This window comes from Mirounga angustirostris, unplaced genomic scaffold, assembly GCF_029215605.1.
Source record: "Mirounga angustirostris isolate CCGP_5_RB_7025 unplaced genomic scaffold, mMirAng1.0.hap1 SCAF_10, whole genome shotgun sequence".
Classification (NCBI taxonomy): Eukaryota; Metazoa; Chordata; class Mammalia; order Carnivora; family Phocidae; genus Mirounga; species Mirounga angustirostris.
Window position 1 is genome coordinate 80788613 of NW_026991718.1, and position 17356 is coordinate 80805968.

The window sequence follows — 17356 nt, forward strand, 5'->3', positions numbered from 1 at the left end:
ACAAAAGTCCTATCAGAGCAAATAATTAAGTGCAGGAGCTACCTGCAGCCTTGCCCATTCAAAACAAGTGTGAGAGCAGGGGGAGGAGAGAAGGAGCAGGTGCAGGACAGGTAGCTCCTTACTGAGACCCGGTGGAGAGGGAAGGATTCCCTTCCTAGTCAGAAGGACTCCAGTGATCTCTGGAATGCACACCGTGGTACCCCTTTTAATTTTCACTCACAAGATGACACCAGTGTGCAGTGAAGTGAGGAAACAGCGTTGAAGGAAGGCATGTTTTTCCCTGGCCCTTGAGCCAGAAGCTGACTTATCTGGACACAAATCCTTTAAAGGTGATTTGAAAACATCGACACTCAGAATTCAATGACACGCTCGGACTCTTGGGATGACCCACAGACTGCACGTATATTACCTCTGACCCAGGTAGACGCCTCTGCTCTCTAGAAACCCTCCTCACGGCCGATGTGTGGCTCACAACCTCACACAGGGTAGGAGAAGCCCACAGCATGGGTTTTCAGATGCTTGTGCCTTTCAGTCCTTGGAACTGGGTGCTCCTGCCAGTGGCCCTCAAGTGTTCTGAAGCATCTTCAGATTTGATCGAAGCCACAAATTCCACTGCCCAGCATGAAGCTAACGTTCGGTTTGCTGCTGCCAGTTCAGAGGTAAACGAGAAGATATCTGTTTTTGCCCTGGATTATGACTACGTGCAAATTCCTTATGAGGTCACCCTCTGGATACTTCTAGCATCCCTTGCAAAAATAGGTAAGTCCCCCAAACACCTGGTTGTGGGAATCGTTCTCCATGTGCCTCGTAGGTGGTGAACTACACAGATTTTAACTGTTACTGCTATTACATAAAAAAAAAAAAAAATCTGTTCCTTAGAGTCAAGGGGAAGTCGTAACTGCTTTTTATAAAGCCACGTAACACCTCAGGATTGTGCTTTGAAATTTGAGCATACTTCTGGGTTCTGGGATTTCTTCTTATTTCAGGGTGACACCTATGTGACATTATTGGCATGTAAAAATCTCAAGTTCTATGCCTTAAAAACTAGAGCATAAGGCATTAGACCTCGGGATGATGCCCATTGGAAATTACAGAATATTCTTCTGTAGAATATTCTTCCTTCATTCTTGGCCATGTAACTGTGGGCTTCATCAATGACTCTCTTTGTTTATTCTTTAAAAGTGACATGTATTCCTTGCAGAATGACAGAAAGCAAGGAACAAGACAATCACAGGCCACTCTTATATCACTCAGTGGTGGGATGTGGGGGCATAAGAGAGGGTATGTCGGTAACATACTGGTTTACGCCTGAGCCAAATGGCACTACTGGGGCACCTCAGGTTTCCTTTGTGAAATAAAGGGAATTTGAGTTCATGAATTAAATTCTAATCAAAATAATGGTTTACACTCTGTGATCAGTTAATCCCTAACTCCACCCCCTTGTCTCCCTAAAACCAGCTTATTCCAAAGTGAAAAACTGATACAGTTATCTCAATTATTAAGCATGACATCTCCTTTGCCTCTGTTACGATCTTTGTTACTTGAGTAGATAAGTTGTCCTATTGGGATAGAATCTATGATTCATTTTGATGCTTCTTTATAATTTTCCTCTAGCCTGGGTGTGAAGTAAGGGTTGATCCATGGGATCTGGCAGATAACTCCCGGGGATCAGGACTGTGGGCTCTGTCTACTCATCTAACTCCCTCCCCGGGGACGACGGGGGTACTGGTGTATTCACTAGATGGTCCTTCACAATTGCTATTCATTTTGAGCTAGTAAAGTGTGAAGAGTGAATGGAAATTGTTAATTTGAAGAACTCCTGTGTGATTTGTCAAAGCATTAAATTACACAAAGGGTCTCACGTTATTTCTAAAAAGTGCTCAGGTGAAAAATGGCTTTCTAACGGGTTAATGTTCTCAGTTCAGAGCTAGGGTCCTACCACCTTTCATGCAACCACATGGGCACTGAGATCATTCAAAGTGATCTTATGTGGATCTTGAGTTTTCCTTTGTGAACAATACTGTCTCCACCCACTCCTTCCCTCTTTACAGTAATGGCGGAAGTTGGTCTGGGAGTCAAGGAACTAGAGCTGCCACTGACCAGCTAGTCACCTTGTCTTTCTAAGTCTCCGTGTACCCAGCTGTGAAATTATTTCTAAGACCTCCTTTTGGTGCAAATAAGGATTTTCTAGTGGCAAAGAGGTTTACATTCTATGTCAGTAAAAGGCTCAATACAGAAGGATATATTTTATCTTGGTTTTATATTAGCATAATACACAGATTGGTTTTTTTTTAGAGTATTGTACATACCCAGACCCACTATGTCTAGAAGCTCAGAGGATGGTGGGGACACTGTTGTTCACAGGACTACTGACTTAAATGTTCTTGGTTTTCATTTTGGTGAAATTCAACATATTTTAGAAAAAGAAACTAACTTCAGTAGGTTATCGGTTGGATCATGCTTATTGAAATATAATTTCATATTTGCTAGTCTTTAAGAACTCATACTATTTCTATATTGCACATGAAAAGAAGGCTATACTTAATGATTATTATTTCTTATGTGTCAAGTACTGGGCTTGTAGTTTTATATGTGGTGGTTCATTTGCCTGGGGCAAAAAAAATGACATAAAACTTTCACACATAAGGAATCTATATAGATTTTTTTTAGATTCTATATTGTAAAACTTGAATCAAAACATAATTAATAATCATTACATTTAACATTCATTCTTTCACTCAGTCGTTCTGTCAAGACACATTTATTGAATGCCCCTACCATATGTGGGAATGACCATGGTTCCTGGCCTTAGGGGCTTAGTGTAATGGGGAAAACAGATGAATCTAGCACTGCCTGGTAGGCATTTGGACATAAGAACATCACGATTCTCCTCCAATCCTTTTTAAAACAGCCAACTATGTGTGTTATAGAAGAATATTATAGAACAACGATAATACAGAGTCACCTCAGATTTTGTTGTTTATCTTTTATTTTGGTTCTGCTTCTTGGCGCATTACAGAAGGGTGTTCCTTGAATCATTGGGCAGAATGGAATTGAACGGCCCTCTTTGACTTTCAGGCAGGACGTTGTTATTTGTGGCCATTTAAATTTCAGGCACTAGAGTTGTAGACTCTCAAAGTGACTGACTCTGCTGTCCATCAGGAAAGGGAAGGAGAGTTGTAGAGTGTGATGCACACGGCATTTCTCCTTACAATGCCCTACTTTACAGTGCATGGCGCCTCTTCCTGCTACCACTGCCTAGGTGTAATTTGGCTCAAGACAGGTGCATGTTGGATGCGTTTCAGGAAACTCGATTCCTGGAAGAAGGACCAAACTGGGGAGACACAGGGCCAGAGAAAATCACACTGTAGGCTCTTCCACCTCTTTTACATGTTAAAAAATTCAGTGTAGTTAAAATAAACACTAACTGAAGAAGAGGAAGAAGGAGGAGGAGGGCAGGGAGGAGGAAGGGAAAGTTGTTGTTAGGAAATGGAGAGAGTAGTACTCTCAAACTCTTGAAGGAGGCCTTAAAATGGTCTTGAAGCCAGTGGGTAGGCTTGTGGTTTTGGACAATGTCCCTTGATACTAATTATATTCTATCATAATAACCTGCCCGCTGATAACAAAGGAAATTCAAAGCTGTGATCAGGGAAACCTACATGCTCTTTGGATGGCTGTACTTAAAATTCCTTTTAGGGAGCCTGGGTGGCTCAGTCGTTAAGCGTCTGCCTTTGGCTCGGGTCGTGATCCCAGGGTCCTGGGATCGAGTCCCACATCAGGCTCCCTGCTCAGCAGGAGGCCTGCTTCTCCCTCTCCCACTCCCCCCACTTGTGTTCCCTCTCTCGCTGTCTCTCTCTCTCTGTGGAAAAATAAATAAAATCTTTTAAAAAAATATTCCTTTTATTTTATTGTAATATTTTTATTTAAAGTTTTATTTAAATTGTCACTTACATATAACACCCAGTGCTCATCACAACAAGTGCCCTCCTTAATACCCATCACCCATTTAGCCCATCCCCCTCACCCACCTCCCCCCATCAACCCTCAGTTTGTTCTCTAGAGTTAAGAGTCTCTTATGGTTTGCTTCTCTCTCTTTTTTCTCCCCTCATGTTCATCTGTTTTGTTTCTTAAATTCCACCTATGAGTGAAATCATGTGGTATTTATCTTTCTCTGACTTATTTCGTTTAGCATAATACACTCGAGCTCAATCCACATTGTTGCAAATGGCAAGATTTCATTCTTTTTGATGGCTGAGTAATATTCCATTGTATATATACACCACATCTTCTTTATCCATTCATAAGTTGATGGACACTTGCACTCTTTCCATAGTTTGGCTATTGTTGATAATGCTGCTATAAACGTTGGGGTGCATGTGCCCCTTCGAATCTATATTTTTGTATCCTTTGGGTAAATACCTAGTAGTACAATTGCTGGGCCATAAGGTAGTTCTATTTTTAACTTTTTGAGGAGCCATCATACTGTTTTCCAGCTTGGCTGCACCAATTTGCATTCCCAAAACCCCCAAAATATATAATCCAGTTAAGAAATGAGCAGAAGACATGAACAGACATTTTTCCAAAGAAGACATCCAGATGGCCAACAGACACATGAAAAGATGTTCAACATCACTCATCACCAGAGAAATACAAATCAAAACCAGAATGAAATACCACCTCCTACCTGTCAGAATGGTTAAAATGGAATTAAAATTAAAATTCCTAAGGAGACATTCAGTGGCTCCCTGTGGCCTGTGGGAGAAATCTTTACTCCTTAGCCTTGAACTCAAGACCCTCTCTTATTTGGCTCAATCATCTACTGACTCTTCTTCCAATATTCTTCTTCATTCATAATTTGCTCCAGCCAGGTGGATCTCCTCAATGAATGTCAGACATATCTGACTGGGCCATTCCTGTCTCTCTACTTTTTCTCTTGGAGTTCTCCCCACCTAAAATATCTTCCATTCTGCTGTCCAACTACATAAGTCCTAGTCATCCCCCAACAACCTGTTCAATTTCTACTTCCCATATAAAAGCTTCTCTGGTGAACATTTAATTGGATCAATCATTCATGTACACACTTACAGATTCTTCCACCAAATAGACCAGCTGTCGTGGGCAAGACACATTGCTAAGCACTTTGGGGAGATAAAGAGTTGTATGCCATTCTGTCCAAGCTGGAAGAATTTGGAGGTTAGTAGGAGAGATAAGGCATGCACAGAAAACGATAGAAAAAGAACATTGTTGTTAGACAGATACTGATAAAATATTACAGTAATTCAGAGGAAGACATATGATTTCCTTGGGAAGTGGTTGGGAAAAGTTTAATTTTGAAGATCGAGCAGGACCTAAATAAGTTGAAGAAAAGAACAATCCAGGCAGGAATAAATGAAGACAGGAAAGGTGAACCACAGGGTAAAGGTGTGTGGTTGGCTATAACGTAGGATGCACACGGGTAGTGTTGGGTGGGAGGGATATTGACTTGGAGAGAACCCCAGAGTGGCCTGCTGTGCTCTGATCTCTTCTCCTGTTTGTTGATATAGTCAATATACACTTCACTGCATTCTTCTATGTTGCCTTGTTTTTGTCTCTTATTTGTTAATGTCTTATTTCTGAAATTTCATCAATAGCTGGAATTGTAATAAACATGTTTGGTTCACCATGTCACACACAGTGCTTGGCAGTGAGTTGGTCTTGGCCCAAGGATGCTTCACAAATAACCCTCAGTTTAAAATCTGTGAGATGCTTTGTGTGCCTTCAGATGTCTTAGGTGGGGAATGAGATGAGTATAGATACATGTGGTTTGGAAAAGTCATCTGGCAGCGGAAGTTGGAATGAGCCCCGGGGTTGAGGGTGAGATACGAGGTCAGTAAGCCAGTGCAGAAGTCAGGATGGGAAATGGGGAGCCCCTACATAAAGGTGGTAACTGTACAAATAGGGAGGAGGAGACGGTCTTAAGGGACAGCTACTGAGACATAGATGACGAGAAAGGGAATTGCACAAGGGCAAAGTGATGGGGATTCAGGGAATGCAACTTGATTTCCTTCCTTTTTTTAAAAGATTTATTTATTTATTTTAGAAAGAGAGAGAGTTCGCAAGTGGAGGGAGGGGCAGAGGGAGAGAATCCACAAGTAGACTCCCCACTGAGCATGGAGCCCCATGCTCGGGGCACCATCCCACGACCCATAAGATCATGACCTGAGCCAAAACCAAGAGTCAGATGCTCAACCAACTGAGTCACCCAGGTGCCCCTTGATTTCCTTCTTACATGGCTGACCAGATGGCGTGTCATTGGTTAAATAAGGAAAATACAATAAAGGACTACATTTTCATTCATTGGTTTGGTGGAAGGGAAGTTTGGAAGAAGCTGATGTTTAGGTGACTGTTATTGACTCTGAATGGGCCTCAAAGGTGGGTTTTGCAGGAATGCAAAGGAGCTCCACCCTCCTTGCTCCTCTTTCCCAACTGCCCTCTCAGACCCTGTAAGGGGGGAAGCAGGAAGGAGGAGGGGGAGGGGACAGCTGGCTGAGGACTGCTCTGAGACCTGCACTGGGCCTGGCATGTTAAGTACTTGACCTGATTGAAAGACCCCATGACATTTCTGGTTCCCACTAAAGATGGGGTGCTGAGGCTCAGGGATGCAAACCAGCCTACCCAAGGTCCCCTCTGCTTAGTTTTAGAAGACCTCTTCTACACCAGTCCCCTGGTATCTTCTTGACCAGAGCCATTTTACTTGCAAACATCTAAATGTGATTCTCCGCTCTTCCCTAGGCTTCCATCTTTACCACAGACTGCCAGGCCTCATGCCAGAAAGCTGCCTCCTCATCATCGTTGGGGCTCTGGTGGGTGCCATCATCTTTGGCACCGACCATAAATCTCCTCCTGTCATGGATTCAAGCATCTACTTCCTGTACCTCCTTCCACCCATTGTCCTGGAGGGTGGTTACTTCATGCCCACCCGGCCCTTCTTTGAGAACATTGGGTCCATCCTGTGGTGGGCAGGCCTGGGGGCCCTTATCAATGCCTTTGGCATTGGCCTCTCCCTCTACCTCATCTGCCAGATCAAAGCCTTTGGCCTCAGTGACGTCAACCTGCTTCAGAACCTGCTGTTTGGCAGCCTGATCTCGGCCGTGGACCCCGTGGCTGTGCTGGCTGTGTTCGAGGAGGCACGGGTGAATGAGCCACTCTACATGATGATCTTCGGGGAGGCCCTTCTCAATGACGGCATTAGTGTGGTGAGATGTCAAAGAACGTCCCCAGGGAGAGCAGGGGTCAGGGTGGAGCTGGAGACAGGAGTCCGTCCTCGGGGCAAATGGAGAAGGCTGAGCGGGACTTGGCCTTGGCAGGGCAGGGATAGGCTTTGGTCAATGGAGTGTGACCCGAGTTCTGGTGACTTCCCTTAGGATCTGCATCAAGTACGTGATTGCTCACTAATGCTGCTTGTCAATCACTAGCCAAATAAATGGCTTCTTTAAAGAGAGAAAAAGGAGAGGACATACCAATCATTGTTTAGTTAAATTCAAGTTTTCACTTAGCAAACAAGAAACAGTTGCCAAGGGCTCGTCTGGTTTTCACACTGGAATAAACAGTACTTAACCATTTTTCTTTTCTCTCGTTCACTGGACCTCATCCTCCTTCTCTTTATATACTTTTTGTTTGTTTTGTTTTGTTTTTAACATGTTGCATGAGATGATGAAGTTAAATAAAAGATGGGGTAGGAAGGGAGTTGAAAAGGATTTGCAAAAATGTGTTAGCTGGCATATCAGTCTTGATTACCTGTCTCCTCCAGAATATGTGAATGAGGCATTTTTGCGTTAGGACTCCTTTTGGAGAGAAGCTGAGAAAAATTTAACGGGCTAAGTCAACACATAGCGTTAAGGGCCAGAAGGTGTCCTGGGTGCTGGAATATTCAGACTAGCCACTCCCATTGCTTAGTTGTGTTACATTACTACAAACCTTCACCATGTGTTAGTCTATGAGACTTTATATCGTTTGATTTACTTTTCTTACCTTTAAATTTCTATCACATCACATAAGTGATACTAGAATGCATTTTCAGCGTAGAAGACTCAAACAGTACAAAATTACACAGCATAAAAACACAAAAGCCTCCCCTTGTCCCTCTCCTCACCCTCTAAGCAACTTCTTTGATCAGTTTGGCATTTTCCTTCTCTGTCTTTATTATATGTATATATGTATATATGCATACAGACACACACATATATGTAGGTGTATATTATTTTGCATAAATTGGATGCGGGTATATGTATTGCTTAAATATAACAAGTCCTGGAACTCATTCTATATCATTTCAGTAGTTAGGTAGTATTTCGCAGATTACATTGACAATAATTTATTTAACCATTTCCTGACGGATGGATATTCAGGTTGCTACCAATCTTTCAATTTTAAAAAATACAATGTTGCGATGAATATTCTCATTTCTGCATGCATCTCTTTTTGTCTTTGTGAGTATTTTGTAGGCTATATTGTCAGAAGTGAAATTTCGAAAGTGGATACCTTCAAAAATTTGAAAGATGCTGCTGTTTTAATCACCTCGTCTTCATCGGGTTGATGAGGGAAGGATTCCTGCCCCAGGGATAAGGAATGACAGCTGACAATAAAGGGATGACACCAATTAGACACATACACTCACAGCCCAGGGGATGAGGACACCGCACATGACACAGGGCCACATGGGTGCTGCACTTGGGAACAGAGAGAACAATGAGGGGTATGGGGTTAAGGTTTTGTAGTAACAAGAAGAGAGGTGCCTCCTGGTTCCCAGAGGATGACGTGATTGGCTTATTTTGCATAATTCCACAGGCTGTCAGGAGACTGACACCTAATACTCAGGGATGAACAGGTGTTGCGCCCGGTCCGATTGGTAAGGAGGGCTATTTGGCCAGCAAGCGATCAGATTGGGGAAGAGAGCTTGCAGTTATGTCATTCAGGACCCTCCCAGCTTTACCAAATGTCAAGGTAGCACATAGCATTGGACCTTAATTTTAGGTCTTATACCATAGTTGCTAGAATTTTCCAAAACTCCTTATGGTCTTACATTTTCCATAGTGCATTAAATATTAATATAGTAAATATTTTCTTTATCGAAGCCCACAAGGGACACTGCTTCTTAATGTTTTCCAATCGAATGAGCAAAAACAGGTTAGGCATGTTTGTTTTAATTTGTATATATCTCTTCAATGATCTTGGATCATTAGTTTTTCTCATTCTGTAAACTGGAAGTTCATATCCTCTTAGGGTTGCCAGACTTAAAAAAAAAAAAAGCAAAAAACAAAAAACAAAACTCAGGACACTCAGTTAAATTGAAATTTCATATAAACAATGGATTTTTTTTATAAGTATGTCCCAATTATTGTACGCAAGTATCACATCCTGTCCATTTTTCTTTGCTGTTTTTTAATTTTTTTAATTGATCTTGTAGAAACTCATTAAATTATCTAAATTTTAAACCTTTGAGTATTACATGCAAATCAAATACTTTCTCTCATTCTGTAACTTAAAATTTTTTAAACTATGGTATTATTTATCCCATAAAAGTTTTACATTTTTATGAGCTCAAACCTAATGCACTCTTCTATTGCCCCTGGGTTTCATATTTTGTTTGCAGAGATTGCATCTAATCAAAGAACATGCAAACCTTATACTTCTTTTTTTTTTTTAAAGATTTTATTCATTTATTTTAGAGAGAGAGAGTGAGTGCCAGCGGGGGGTGGGGCAGAGGGGGAGAGAGAATCTTAAGCAGACTCCCTGCTAAGTGCAGAGTCTGGCACGGGGCTCCATCTCACAACCCTGAGATCATGACCCGAGCTGAAATCAAGAGTCGGCCACTTATCCGACTGAACCACGCAGGCGCCCCACAAACATTGTTTTTTTCTTTTTCCCCTTTTACAATTAGCTATTTAATTCATCTGGCACACAATACTTTATAGTGAGGACTTCATGCAAAAAACGATAGTACAGGGGCAAAAGGCTCCTAAAAAGTAATCCAAGATATATAGGGTGGACTCACCAAGTGAAGGAGACCCATACATGAGGTTGGAAGTCAATTTATTGATTCATAATGCGAATCTCCAGCTATTCAGCAAGATGCTAGACTCATCAAGGCTCCACAGTCTTTTCTTCTGGGCAAGTTCCACAGGAAGCCAGTTTGTCAGAAACTGGGAGGAGAGACTGGGACTCCAGACTCCAGACTCCTGCCATGTGCCTCAGAATCACCTCAGTGGGGCTCATGAATATTTGGATGTCCAAACTCCATCCCAGACTCTCCGAGAATGGAACCTGGCCATCTGTATTTTAAACAGTCACCTCAGGTGATGGCTGACGTTTAAGAACTCGTGGCTTCTTGCCTTTAAGTTGAGAGTAGCTGATGTATCTTGACCTAAAGCAAAGTTATGTTTGGAACAAAGGCTGCTCTCTTCTCACACTGGGCCGGATTGACTCTGAGATCCGCTTTCCTCACCCCATTCTGTCTTTAGATATTTCATCCTCTCCGTGTTATTACAGTGGAGAAAGTGGCCTCAGCTGGGAACCTATCCACTCCCAAGATGGCCCCTCTGAGCCGTGATGTGTTCATTTCACAGTTCATCTCCCAAAGATTTCACTTAAATCCAAGTTATTTGCTGTTACTTGCTTAGGGCAGCCCTCACTCCCAGCAGCGTCACTGAGGAGGTTTATCTGTGATAACATCAAAGCCGCCTCTTGGCAGCCCATTCTGAGGTAATTAATTCTTCAACCTTTCCTTCACCAGTGACTTTCTAAATACCACCTCTTGTAATTTTCCCAGAATGTGCTATTTATAACACTGGACTCTGCTACCTCTTTGGTATTGCCTCTGAACTTGAGAATCTGATGTCCCCCTGAATCTTCTCCTAGATTTTACATGTAGAGCCAATCACAGCTTGGTTTCTGGTCGGGGTTTCTTGGCTAGCAACATTTGTTTGACTTTTCCAAAGTTTAATTGTTTCCACTTGGACTTTTTTTTTAATGATCATTTCGAAATAAAATTGTAATTTTCAACCGACCAGAGTATCTGCTGAGGGCACTGCTATGACCTCCAATGGGCGAAGCTGTTGCAGTGTTGGCTCCGGGGGGGGTCGCCCACACGTCACTCCCGGGTCACTCTGTGGTCACCCACAGCACAGTGAGTATCAAGTGTGTGCTGGGGCCCAGTGTGAAACCAGAGAAGCTCCAGGGCCAGATTTAGAAAGCAGTTTGAAAGCAACTGGTATTTAATGCAGTCCAGTTGTATTTTGAGCAAAGGGCCTTGAACTCACCCTTTCGTTGGGGAAGGGGCCTTCCCAAAGGCCACAGTCATAAGCATGCTCTTTCAGCAGAAAGTCTGACTCATCTGGAAAGCGATCTGTGATTTGTGGGTTACATGTGACAACTCCACAGCCCTTTATCCACTGAAGAGCTGCTTTCTCAGTAAAGAGGAGCTGTTCCGGAACTGTCGAAATACCACTTAATCAGATATTCCAGGTCTCTTGTCCCACGTATTTCTCCCTCTTGCTGAACATTTCACCAGAACACACCCTTAATGGTGGGCAGAGGGAGCAGAGACAAAACCCAAATAACTCTAATATGATAACTAGTATCCCCAGTTGAATCTCATGGCCAAAGTCACAGCAGGTGACTATATCCAGCTACTATATCTGGGCCCTGTGTGGGGTCACTTCAACCCTCAGTATTTTATTAAATTCTTGCATTTTACTATGACACATGACTTAATAACCACATTTCACAGATGAAGAAAACAAGGCAAAGGAAGTTAAATTGAACAAGGGCATGCTGCCTGACTAAGGACAGTCTGGACAAGATACACAGCTCTGTCCTATTCCAATCTCTTTCCTTGTATTATTACCTCTTGCCTTTCTTCCCTTTCTCTTTCTTTCTTTCTTTCTTTCTTTCTTTCTTTCTTTCTTTCTTTCTTTCTTCTTCTTCTTTCTTTCCCTCTCTTTCTCTCTAAAGATTTTATTTTTAAGTAATCTCTACACCCAACATGGGGCTTGAACTCACAACCCCTGAGATCAAGAGTTGCATGCTCTACCCACTGAGGCAGCCAGGCGCCCCATCGAGTTTTCAGCTCCTGGAGCCCAGAGGGATGTGAGAGAACCTGCGTGTTACCTCCGAGTGCACTGGGCTCACGTCCACTTAGCAGTGAAGCCAGTGTTCTTTCTCAGAATTGGCTCACTGGGCAGAGTCCAACCTGCAGCTCCAGGAAAGATCGTGATCATCTCTGTGCCTCATTTCTGTAAAATTGGGATGATGATATTCCTTAGCTCATAAGGTCACTGGAAAATTGATACTAAACTTCTAGTGTCTCGAGTACTCAGCATGCGGTGACTACTCAGTGAGGGTTGGCTGCCATTGTGTCACAATAGCTCCTAGACACAGCAGGGTGGTTGGCTTGCTCTGAGTGGGCAGCTGGTTTGAAATAAGGCACTACGTCATTTACTGTAAGCAGACGGTTCTCCCTGGATTTCCTGAGTCCGTTTGCTAAATAAGAAACATAGCAATGCTACCAAGGTCTCTTTTGGGTCCCATCTCTCCCCATCTTCCCCCTCCTCCATCTAATCTGAGAGGCCCAAGAAACCAGCACGGGCCCGGCCTGAGACTTGAGCTGAGCAGAGGACTCCAGAGCATGTCGGCTCCTGACTGGTACTCCATGCCATCCCTCACCTCTCCCTCTCCCCCTGCGCTTTCTTTCCCTCTGATTTTCATTCCTTTCCCTGGTGATATATTCATTTGGTATCTTGCTGTGCTGACGTCCACCCTCCAGGACAACAGTGAATGAGAAGAGTAGTAGAGGGAGGCAAATGAAAATGTCTGATCGAGCCCAGATCTTGGGCCCCTCACATGGATGGTGCTTCACGGAGATTTCCTTACTCAAGCTTCACAACAACCTAATGTGGCAGAGGCTGTTGTCCCCATGGCGTGAAGGGACAGTATGTAGGGGTTATGAGCAGAGACACCCCCGCCCCCACCTCAGACTCGAACATTTGGGTTCACATCTCCTGCTGGCTCTTCTCGCTTCTTTGAGCCTTTGAGTTCCTAGATCGCCAGGTGCTTATGGTTCTTCATTGTTATTTTTATTATAAAGACACAGACTGTCAGGAAGTTGTCTGTTGGATACAATTTATTCTGTGGCTCAGGATCCAAAAGATATAGTGAAAAGTTGCCCTCCCACTGCTTTTCCAGGCTGCTCTCCTAAGCTGGCAAACCATAGCACCAGTTTCTTCACAGAGAGCTTCTACCTTTCATTCAATTTACCCCTCTGTTTATTATGAATGCCTGTTGCTGGCCTTAGATCCTAAATTGCCAGACCCCTTATGCTAGAATTCCCTGCCCTCCTCTCATCTCATCTTGCCATCCCTTTGCCAGCCTAACTTGGCGAACTAGTTGCCAGGTGACCCCCGTGATTTCTCCCTGAGCAGCTCCTGCCATCATTCCCGGGACCAGCGTGCCTCACTGAGCCTTTAAGCGCTGCTGAGTCAATGGCTGGAATGCAGGAATGAAGGCCACACAAAGAGTGAATCAATGGATGGGGGGTTTGGGGACTAGGAGAGACTGTGCAGAGGCTGTTCTTGCCCAGCTCCGGCCATGTCCAGGACCACGGCTCTCCCTCCCCGACTCCCAAGAGTGACACTCAGTTTGAACTTGGATTTGTCAAGGAAGCTTCGAGCAAACTGGGGTGCTCCCCTCTGACACACTGCTCCAACACTGAACGGCAGGATTGCTCCCTGAGCCTAAATGCTTGAGGTGGGTAGATACTAGTGGGGGAGAAGTGTCCCAGTGTCCTTCCTTCTCACACCTTCAGGGAGCTTCTGTTCACGCTGGGGCTGTCCTGGGCACTGGGCATGTGAACATGAATGGCGGGCCTTTGACCCTTAGGGCAATCTCTTCATGGAGGAGGGGCAGCCATCGACCTTGCTGGTTTTGAGTACAAGATGGCAAGTTTAAACCAAGCTAGGACAATAGTGAATAGCTTGTCAGAGGAAGCTGCATGGATCTAGGAAAGATTTTTTTTACCATATTTTATTTATTTATTTGACAGAGAGAGAGAGAGAGAGAGAGCGAACACAAGGAGGGGGAGGGGCAGAGGGAGAGAGAGAAGCAGGTTCCCTGCTGAGCAGGGAGCCCAATGCGGGGCTCAATCCCAGGACCCTGGGATCATGACCTGAGCCCAAGCCAGACGCTTAACCAACTGAGCCACCCAGGCATCCCAGGATCTGGGAAAGATTTTTAAAAACAGTTGTGTGGAGGTGAATTTTCTTTTATGATTTTCTCTAGTTTATGACTTTCCTCCCTTCAAGGGGTCCTACCTCCAGTGATGTCATTTAAAGGCAGTAAAGTGTGGCCAAGAGCATGGATGGTGAGGCCACTGGCCTTAGTTCAATATCTGGTTGCGTGACTTGCAGCTGTGTGACTTTGCCCTAGTTACTGAACTCCTCTGGGCCTCAGTTTCTTTTCTGTAAAATGGAGATCAGGTTGTGTGAGAATTAAAGTGAGTTGATACACATAAACATGAAAATGGTGCCTGGCATAGAGTAAGTACAGAAGATTTGGTATTTGTAATATTGTGATTTATAATAAATATATATTTGGTCTTCATCCCCATTCAGGGCACAGAGTTCATAAAACCCTTGGAATTTTCAGGGATGACAGCTGTGAAGGTGTCTTTTTTATGTTAATGAGGTGACTTTTGGAAAGGCCCTAGGTCACCTAAGTTTTGGGGTCTGTTGCCAGGGAAGCCAACCATGTGAGTAGAGGGTTGGAACTTTCAGTCCCACTCCCAGACCTCCAGGGAGCAGAGAAAGGCTCTGCTTGGCCAATAGCCAATTATCTAATCAATCGTGCCTATGTAATGATGCCTTCATAAAAACCCAAAAGGGGGGCACCTGGATGGCTCAGTCAGTTAAGCATCTGCCTTTGGCTCAGGTCATGATCCCAGGGTCCTGGGATCGATCCCCGCATTGGTCTCCCTGCTCAGTGGGGAGCCTACTTCTCCCTCTCTTGCTGCTCCCCCTGCTCGTGCTCTCTCTGTGTCTCTCTCAGTCAAATAAATAAATAAAATCTTTAAACAAAACCAAAACCAAAACCAAAAACAAAAGCCCAAAAGGACCAGGTTCTGAGTTTCTGGGTTGGTGAACGTGGAGATTCCAGGACAGTGGTGTGTCTGGAGAGAGCATGGAAGCTCCACACACTGTCCCCATACCTCACCCTATGCATCTCTTCCATCTGGCTGGCCCTGAGTTATATCCTTCTATAACAAACTGGTCATCTGGTCAGTAAAATGCTTCTCGGAGTTCTGTGAGCCATTCTGACAAATTAATCGAATCCGAGGAGGGGGGCGATGGAACCTCCTTTCTATATCCAGTTGATCAGAGGCACAGGTGACAACCTGGACTTGTGACTGACATCTGGAGTGTGAGCGGGGAGGACATTTTTGTGGCACTGAGTCCTTAACCTGTGGGGTCTGACTCTATCTCCAATTGAGTTAATTGCTCGGAGTTGTAGGATAAATCACACACATCGATACTGGTGTCAGAGTCGGGTGTTAGTAATAATACAAGTCCACCTACGTCAGTACTTCCGAGCCAGAGATCTCACATCCTAAGTGATGCCACATTGTCTGGTCCATCAGGCCACCTCAGCTTTTCCTAGAGAAGTGCTGTGCACAAACTTGACTCGTCAGTGGGTGTGGTAGGCAACGTTTTCTTGTCCTCTTTTTACCTCCTTATTTCCTTTCATTTTGTTCAGGCTCCTAAGAGAGGAGGTGAGAGGCTCCACATACAAGTAGACAGTTTCCTCTGGACAAGAATGTAGGCAGCTCAGGGTATAAGGTGGAGGTGAACCTTACAAGTTGTACGGTCTTGAGCAGGTGACTCAATCCATTTATGCCTCCATTTTCCAATGTGTACAATGGGACAATTAATCTGACCTCAGAGAGTGGTTTTAAGGAGGATGTGAAAAAATACACATAGATGTCTGGGACATGGTAGGTGATGAATAAATGACCTTTGCCCTTCCTGTATTTGAGAGGAGGTTCCACACAAGAAAGGCAATCTGATTGACATCTGTTGGCATAGAAATGGGGATAAGCCCTAAACCTCAGACAAACTGGGCCATGGAGCCTTGGCTGGTTGGTTTTAGTTGTCTGGGGAGTGAACTTCACCCCCCGCCCAAGGGCTCAGCATGTGCACCTGAGCTGTGAGACACCTCTCCCGGGGCTGTTTCTGACCCACCGGGCGGGGAGGGCAGGTGTCTGGTGCTTACCCAGCCTGGGACCCAAGCGATTTCCTTCAGACATGCACTCTCAACAAAACATCTGGAAGTTAGCCCAAAGCTGCCATTGACAGTGAAATATGGTGCTGGCTGTGGGGGCCTGAAGGGATCATGTGTGTGCACGCACATGCACCCAGGTGTGATGCAACCACAGGAATAGCTTGGGATAATGCTTGGAGCAGGCTGGAGAGATGGAAAGAGCTGGAAAACCAGAAGGGCAGAGGACACTCCCATGCAAACAGGATGTTGGAGAGGTCAGAGATTCACCAACCTGGAGGAGGCAAGTCTGACTCCTAAATGTCCCCAAATGGGTGACACTTTTACCTCCCAAATATGCTGTAGACTTGTTCACCAGCAGCCTGAAAGATCTGTCCCCTAGATGCATGTTACAATTCAGGAGCTTAAGCAGTACAGGGCCAGAGAGGGACACTGCAATCATTATTTCATTGGAATTCCTCAAATTTGATTCACAAACACTTGTTTCATTCATTTTCTTTGGGTTGACAAAACAATGATTGAAGTGGGAATTGTATAAATTGATTTTCAACCAGCCTACGCTGTGAGCCCTTTATGGGTGGTTAGAACTCCCTCCAGCTCACAAGTGCAGGAAAAAAGAACAAAGCCTCACTGGTTATCAAGTTGTCCTTCCTTTGTCAGGAGGGAGGGTTGAGCAGCTGTGGAAATGGATTTGGAAAAGAAACACTTGAGGAGAAAAGCAAACTCTTTAAGTCTTTAGAGAACAATCAGAATGATCACAGAAAAGTGTGTGGAAGCAGTTCTTTCAAAACCATAAGGACCATGCACTGCACACCGACTGCGCTAATTGCCCAGATGCAGAAGCGAAGGAGCGATGCCCCGCCTTTGATGAGCCACAAGCTATCAACATTTGCCTTGTTTCTTTTCATCTGTAAATTCTTTTTCTTACCCTAGAACCACGAACCTGGCTATTCTTCTGTATTTTCTTTTCTTTTTTTAAATTTATTTATTTATTTTAGAGAGGAGAGAGAGAGCGAGCGAGCGAGCACGTGGGGGGAGGGACAGAGGGAGA

At 44.2% G+C, this 17356-nt stretch overlaps 1 protein-coding gene across 1 annotated transcript in view; it reads left to right on the forward strand.

Annotated features, from left to right (window-relative positions):
* The first annotated feature begins 503 nt into the window (after positions 1–503).
* SLC9A4 (solute carrier family 9 member A4) overlaps positions 504–17356 on the forward strand; it is a 66986-nt gene continuing 50133 nt past the window's right edge. The window contains exons 1-2 of the mRNA XM_045883789.1: positions 504–759; positions 6772–7235. Of these exons, the coding sequence (XP_045739745.1) occupies positions 504–759; positions 6772–7235 (720 nt within the window). The remainder of the gene's footprint in view (positions 760–6771; positions 7236–17356) is intronic.